Source organism: Oncorhynchus nerka, unplaced genomic scaffold (genome assembly GCF_034236695.1).
Source record: "Oncorhynchus nerka isolate Pitt River unplaced genomic scaffold, Oner_Uvic_2.0 unplaced_scaffold_6770, whole genome shotgun sequence".
NCBI lineage: Eukaryota > Metazoa > Chordata > Actinopteri > Salmoniformes > Salmonidae > Oncorhynchus > Oncorhynchus nerka.
Genome location: NW_027034545.1, coordinates 1 through 8219, shown reverse-complemented (window position 1 = coordinate 8219; position 8219 = coordinate 1). Strand labels below are relative to the sequence as shown.

At 44.6% G+C, this 8219-nt stretch overlaps 1 protein-coding gene across 1 annotated transcript; it reads left to right on the top strand.

Moving 5' to 3' along the window:
- Nucleotides 1–4956: 4956 nt before the first annotated feature.
- On the top strand, nt 4957–6951 carry LOC135566185 (focal adhesion kinase 1-like; the record flags this gene model as incomplete). The annotated part of the gene is made up of 4 exons (XM_065014015.1): nt 4957–5097; nt 5644–5721; nt 6020–6127; nt 6828–6951. Coding segments are annotated over 4 exons (451 nt in total), but the record flags the coding sequence as incomplete, so codon positions are not given.
- Nucleotides 6952–8219: the final 1268 nt, after the last annotated feature.

Genomic DNA, 8219 nt, shown 5'->3' with positions numbered 1-8219 from the left:
AGTGAGGTCCAGAAGTATTTGGACATAGACTATAGGCCTATGACCAGCGGGTGGAGAACAGGTCAGATGTGACTCAGGACGACTTCCTTACTGGGACAGTGAGGTCCAGAAGTATCGGGACATGACTATAGGCCTATGACCAGGGTGGAGAACAGGTCAGGATGTATTCAGGACGACTTCCTTACTGGACACAGTGAGGTCCAGAAGTATTTGGACATGACTATAGGCCTATGACCAGGGTGGAGAACAGGTCAGATGTATTCAGGACGACTTCCTTACTGGACAGTGAGGTCCAGAAGTATTTGGACATGACTATAGGCCTATGACCAGGGTGGAGAACAGGTCAGATGTATTCAGGGCGACTTCATACTGGACAGTGAGGTCAGAAGTATTTGGACATGACTATAGGCCTATGACCAGGGTGGAGAACAGGTCAGATGTATTCAGGGCGACTTCCTTACTGGACAGTGAGGTCCAGAAGTATTTGGACATGACTATAGGCCTATGACCAGGGTGGAGAACAGGTCAGATGTATTCAGGACGACTTCCTTACTGGACAGTGAGGTCCAGAAGTATTTGGACATGACTATAGGCCTATGACCAGGGTGGAGAACAGGTCAGATGTATTCAGGACGACTTCCTTACTGGACAGTGAGGTCCAGAAGTATTTGGACATGACTATAGGCCTATGACCAGGGTGGAGAACAGGTCAGATGTATTCAGGACGACTTCCTTACTGGACAGTGAGGTCCAGAAGTATTTGGACATGACTATAGGCCTATGACCAGGGTGGAGAACAGGTCAGATGTATTCAGGACGACTTCCTTACTGGACAGTGAGGTCCAGAAGTATTTGGACATGACTATAGGCCTATGACCAGGGTGGAGAACAGGTCAGATGTATTCAGGACGACTTCCTTACTGGACAGTGAGGTCCAGAAGTATTTGGACATGACTATAGGCCTATGACCAGGGTGGAGAACAGGTCAGATGTATTCAGGACGACTTCCTTACTGGACAGTGAGGTCCAGAAGTATTTGGACATGACTATAGGCCTATGACCAGGGTGGAGAACAGGTCAGATGTATTCAGGACGACTTCCTTACTGGACAGTGAGGTCCAGAAGTATTTGGACATGACTTCTGAGCCTATGACCAGGGTGGAGAACAGGTCAGTGTATTCAGGACGACTTCATACTGGACAGTGAGGTCAGAAGTGTTGGCCATGACTATAGGCCTATGACCAGGGTGGAGAACAGGTCAGATGTATTCAGGACGACTTCCTTACTGGACAGTGAGGTCAGAAGTATTTGGACATGACTATAGGCCTATGACCAGGGTGGAGAACAGGTCAGATGTATTCAGGACGACTTCCTTACTGGACAGTGAGGTCCAGAAGTATTTGGACATGACTATGAGGCCTATGACCAGGGTGGAGGAGTAGTCAGATGTATTCAGGGCGACTTCCTTACCTGGAGTGAGGATCCAGAAGTATTTGGACATGACTATAGGCCTATGACCAGGGTGGAGAACAGGTCAGATGTATTCCAGGGCGACTTCCTTACTGGACAGTGAGGTCAGAAGTATTTGGACATGACTATAGGCCTATGACCAGGGTGGAGAACAAGTGCAGATGTATTCAGGACGACTTCCCTTACTGGACAGTGAGGTCCAGAAGTATTTGGACATGACTATAGGCCTATGACCAGGGTGGAGAACAGGTCAGATGTATTCAGGACATCTTCCTTACTGGACAGTGAGGTCCATAAGTATTTGGACATGACTAGGCCTATGACCAGGGTGGAGAACAGGTCAGATGTATTCAGGGCGACTTCCTTACTGGACAGTGAGGTCAGAAGTATTTGGACATGACTATAGGCCTATGACCAGGGTGGAGAACAGGTCAGATGTATTCAGGACGACTTCCTTACTGGACAGTGAGGTCAGAAGTATTTGGACATGACTATAGGCCTATGACCAGGAGTGGAGAACAGGTCAGATGTATTCAGGATGACTTCCTTACTGGACAGTGAGGTCAGAAGTATTGGACATGACTATGGGCCTATGACCAGGGTGGAGAACAGGTCAGATGTACTGTTCAGGGCCGACTTCCTTACTGGACAGTGAGGTCCCAGAAGTATTTGGACATGACTATGGGCCCTATGACCAGGGTGGAGAAGCAAATTCAGATGTATTCCAGGACGACTTCCTTACTGGACAGTGAGGTCCAGAAGTATTTGAACATGACTATAGGCCTATGACCAGGGTGGAGGAACAGGTCAGATGTATTCAGGGCGACTTCCTTACTGGACAGTGAGGTCCAGTGTTGGACATGACTATGAGGCTATGACCAGGGTGGAGAACAGGTCAGATGTATTCAGGACGACTTCCTTACTGGACAGTGAGGTCCAGAAGTATTTGGACATGACTATAGGCCTATGACCAGGGTGGAGAACAGGTCAGATGTATTCAGGACGACTTCCTTACTGGACAGTGAGGTCCAGAAGTATTTGGACATGACGCTATGGGCCTATGACCAGGAGTGGAGAACAGGTCAGATGTATTCAGGACGACTTCCTTACTGGACAGTGAGGTCCAGAAGTATTTGGACATGACTATAGGCCTATGACCAGGGTGGAGAACAGGTCAGATGTATTCAGGACGACTTCCTTACTGGACAGTGAGGTCCATTTAAGATTGGTTAGTTAGTCTAGCCAGCAACCTAAACTTGTAGCAATCATGGTCGAAATACCGACCGGGTAATGATTGAATGAGTTGGGGTGAGCTGTGTGCCTCCCCCAGTGCTATAATTTGGTTAGTTAGTTGTTATAGCGGGTTAGTTTAATGAGTTGGGGTGAGCTGTGTGCCTCCCCCAGTGCTATAATTTGGTTAGTTAGTTGTTATAGCGGGTTAGTTTAATGAGTTGGGGTGAGCTGTGTGTGCACTCCCCAGTGCTATAATTTGGTTAGTTAGTTGTTATAGCGGGTTAGTTTAATGAGTTAGGGTGAGCTGTGTGCCTCCCCCAGTGCTATAATTTGGTTAGTTAGTTGTTATAGCGGGTTAGTTTAATGAGTTGGGGTGAGCTGTGTGCCTCCCCAGTGCTATAATTTGGTTAGTTAGTTGTTATAGCGGGTTAGTTTAATGAGTTGGGGTGAGCTGTATGCCTCCCCAGTGCTATAATTTGGTTAGTTAGTTGTTATAGCGGGTTAGTTTAATGAGTTGGGGTGAGCTGTGTGCCTCCCCCAGTGCTATAATTTGGTTAGTTAGTTGTTATAGCGGGTTAGTTTAATGAGTTGGGGTGAGCTGTGTGCCTCCCCCAGTGCTATAATTTGGTTAGTTAGTTGTTATAGCGGGTTAGTTTAATGAGTTGGGGTGAGCTGTGTGCCTCCCCCAGTGCTATAATTTGGTTAGTTAGTTGTTATAGCGGGTTAGTTTAATGAGTTGGGGTGAGCTGTATGCCTCCCCCAGTGCTATAATTTGGTTAGTTAGTTGTTATAGCGGGTTAGTTTAATGAGTTGGGGTGAGCTGTATGCCTCCCCAGTGCTATAATTTGGTTAGTTAGTTGTTATAGCGGGTTAGTTTAATGAGTTGGGGTGAGCTGTATGCCTCCCCCAGTGCTATAATTTGGTTAGTTAGTTGTTATAGCGGGTTAGTTTAATGAGTTGGGGTGAGCTGTATGCCTCCCCCAGTGCTATAATTTGGTTAGTTAGTTGTTATAGCGGGTTAGTTTAATGAGTTGGGGTGAGCTGTATGCCTCCCCCAGTGCTATAATTTGGTTAGTTAGTTGTTATAGCGGGTTAGTTTAATGAGTTGGGGTGTGCTGTATGCCTCCCCAGTGCTATAATTTGGTTAGTTAGTTGTTATAGCGGGTTAGTTTAATGAGTTGGGGTGAGCTGTATGCCTCCCCAGTGCTATAATTTGGTTAGTTAGTTGTTATAGCGGGTTAGTTTAATGAGTTGGGGTGAGCTGTATGCCTCCCCCATGGCTATAATTTGGTTAGTTAGTTGTTATAGCGGGTTAGTTTAATGAGTTGGGGTGAGCTGTATGCCTCCCCCAGTGCTATAATTTGGTTGGTAGAATACATTTCTATTCTGATTTCAGATTTAAATAGCAGAGAAGTAGACAAAAAAAATTGTACGTTTCTGGGAAAGAGTTCAATTCTGAAAACTGATGTTTATATTAACAGTTTTGCACTTTTCATGTAGCCTCATTTGGGCCAGCTAATAGCCTTTCCACCGATCACTCAACATTATGGACTAAACGTTCAAATCCTGTTGCTGCAGGATTATTTAGCTTCCGCAATACTGGTCAAATTCCGATCCTACATCTGTATGTGTAAGACACAGCAACTGAGAATAACTGGTATCAGGCTTTGATTTATGAAACATCATGAATGACACCGAGACGCAACTGAAAATGGATGGTTCACTCAGTAGGCTTTGTACCCTAATGAGCAGACTGACAGAGATGGATTTGTTGTGTAGAGATGTGCACAGGAGAGCACTCATACAGGATCCCAGAAACCATCATGTGACTAATTACCTTGATTTTTGTTTTCCATTTAGGCGGTTCATAATTGATGCTCCTCCAAGTTAATATTTGCATAATTAGAACATCTTGTTTTTGCAGAGACAGATAGAGTTTCTGCTTTCACAGAATGCAGATGATCTTATTGTCATGACTCATTATTGGGCTGTGGTGTCAGAGGCTCCTGGTGTGGATGTGTCTATGAGTCATCTGATGGGATGCTGAGGAAGGACTCTTCAAAGGAATAATAATGCTCAGAGTTGACTTTGTGTTGAGAGTTTTGATAATCACTATTTGTAGGTGTAGCCTTATAATTGATAAGGATGTTCAATTTTTCCTACCCTCAGTCTTTATTTGTTGTTAGTAACTTTCTTTTACCAAGACATGTAGGAGTCCTTACTCTTTGTATCTCTCTCTCTCCACTCTCCAAGGCTAAACCACTAAGGAAACTCATCCAGCAGACCTTCAAACAATTTGCCAACCTAAACGATGAACAGAGCATTCACAAGTTCTTTGAGATCCTGTCTCCCATTTACAGATTCGACAAGGAATGTTTTAAATGTGCCCTTGGGGTAAGTAGGCTAGTGATAGACGCTTCACTATCCCACTGTGATAACGGTTGGCTGTCCCCAGGGAAACCCTGGCTGGCAGGGTTCCAGACAGGAAGAGCTCAGCTCAGTAGCCTTCATGACGTGTTTCACAGTGACACCTGCTGGGCATATCAAACACTGTTGCTTCTTTCATCTGTCTGTCTGTCTGTCTGTCTGTCTGTCTGTCTGTCTGTCTGTCTGTCTGTCTGTCTGTCTGTCTGTCTGTCTGTCTGTCTGTCCTGCCTCTGTCTGCCTGTCTGTCTGTCTGTCTGTCTGTCTGTCTGTCTGTCTGTCTGTCTGTCCTGCCTCTGTCTGCCTGTCTGTCTGTCTGTCTGTCTGTCTGTCTGTCCTGCCTCTGTCTGCCTGTCTGTCTGTCCTGCCTCTGTCTGTCTGTCTGTCTGTCCTGCCTCTGTCTGTCTGTCCTGTCTGTCTGTCCTGCCTCTGTCTGTCTGTCTGTCTGTCTGTCTGTCTGTCTGTCTGTCTGTCTGTCTGTCTGTCTGTCTGTCTGTCTGTCTCTCTGTATTCTAGTCCAGTTGGATTATCTCTGTGGAGCTTGCCATTGGACCTGAGGAGGGCATCAGCTACCTGACAGACAAAGGCTCAACTGTGAGTTACTGCTGAGTTATCAAGCCTTTCCTTTATTCACATTCTTCTGTACATTTACATTTACATTTAAGTCATTTAGCAGACGCTCTTATCCAGAGCGACTTACAAATTGGTGCGTTCACCTTAAGACATCCAGTGGAACAGCCACTTTACAATAGTGCATCTGTACATTTTGTACAATTGAATTTCCTACCCAATTCAGGTCTTATTCAGTCGTTCAGTGACGTTCAGGCTAGCCAGGAAGATGATAACCACCATGGATGTTTCATTCTGTGCTTTCTGTTCTGTCTGTGTTCAGCCGACACATCTGGCCAACTTCACCCAGGTACAGACCATCCAGTACTCCAGCACGGAGGACAAGGTGCGCCAGGGGATGCTGCTGCTCAATGTGGCTGGAGCCCCTGAGGTACCGTGTGTGTGTGTGTGTGTGTGTGTGTGTGTGTGTGTGTGTGTGTGTGTGTGTGTGTGTGTGTGTGTGTGTGTGTGTGAACATGTATGAATTCAGTAACATGCCCTGCAGTGGCCTCAGTGAAGTTATTTCCAGCACTGTGGCTGGTTGACAGATGAGGAACTCTGAGCAGTAAACACTTGATTGGACCACTAAGGGATTCTCCACCCCTGATACTAGCAAACATACGCCCCGTGCATGGGTTCTTCATGGACTGTGTGTGTGTGTTCGTCCTCTCACTTCTCTCCTTTGATGTGCTGTGCTTTGTCCTAAATGGAGGTCTCAGCTGGAGGAGGAAGCCCTGCTGATGAAGCCTCTTTGTTGTCTGACTGTCTAACTGTGTTAGTCTGACTGTCTGTCTTTCTGACTGTCTGTGTCTGTCTGTCTGTCTGTATTTCTGACTGACTGACTGACTGACTGACTGTCTGTCTGTCTGTCTGACTGACTGACTGTCTGTCTGTCTGTCTGTCTGACTGACTGTATTTCTGACTGTCTGTCTGACTGTCTCTCTGTCTGACTGTCTCTCTGTCTTGACTGTCTGTGTCTCTGTCTGACCGTCTGTGACTGTCTGACTGTCTGTCTGACTGTCTGACTGTCTCTGTCTGACTGTCTGTCTGACTGTGTCTGTTTGACTGTCTGTGTATCTGTGTGTCTGCAGCCTCTGACGGGTGACCACAGCTGCCTTCTGAACACGGCAGAGAACATGGCGGGACCTGATAGATGGATACTGTCGCCTGGGTCAACGGAGTCTCCCAGTCCTTCATCGTCCGCCGCTCAAAAGGGTACGCTAACACTGCTGCTGACACCTTTACACTGAGTGGAGGGGTTTTACACACACCCACAATAACAACAGGATCTGGATAATAACAAGGCCGACACAGAGAAAGAGGGAACGCCTGAAAACAGAGCAGACATTCCCCTTTTCCTCTATGTAGTGGAAGTTCAGACTGACATGCTGCAAAGTTGTGTACTGTGACAATAGACATGACTGTGTTAGAGCAGTGGTGGAAAGAGCTCCAGACTCCACTGCACTGAGGCTGATCAGAGGGTCATTAGATTGATACATGTGGCCAGGATTTATTTGACCTTTACTTATACAGGTGTGTCCATGAAGTACACATTGTTATTTACAATGACCTGTCAAACACATCAATACACATCAATTACACGATACACGTCTATATTCACATCAATGACCAAATGCACATCTATATACACACCAATTACACCATACACATCTATATACACATCAATTACAAGATACACGTCTATATTCACATCAATTACCAAATACACATCTATATACACACCAATTACACAATACACATCTATATCTCAATTACCAACACACATCTATATACACATCAATTACACAATGCACATCTATATTCACATCAATTACCAAATGCACATCTATAATATTCACATCACTCATCAGTCACACATCTATATTCGGTACATCAATTACCAAATACACATCTATATTCACATCAATTACACAATGCACATCTGTATTCTGTACATCAATTACACAATGCACATCTATATACACATCAATACACAATGCACATCTATATATACATGATCACCACACAATGCACTACCCATATATACACATCAATTACACAATACACATCTATATACACACCAATTACACAATACACATCTATATACACATCAATTACCAAATACACATCTATATACACATCAATTACACAATGCACATCTATATATACACATCAATTACACAATACACATCTATATTCACATCAATTACCAAATACACATCTATATTCACATCAATTACACAATGCACATCTATATACACACCAATTACACAATACACATCTATATACACATCAATTACAAGATACACGTCTATATTCACATCAATGACCAAATACACATCTATATACACACCAATTACACCATACACATCTATATACACATCAATTACAAGATACACGTCTATATTCACATCAATTACCAAATACACATCTATATACACACCAATTACACAATACACATCTATATACACATCAATTACCAA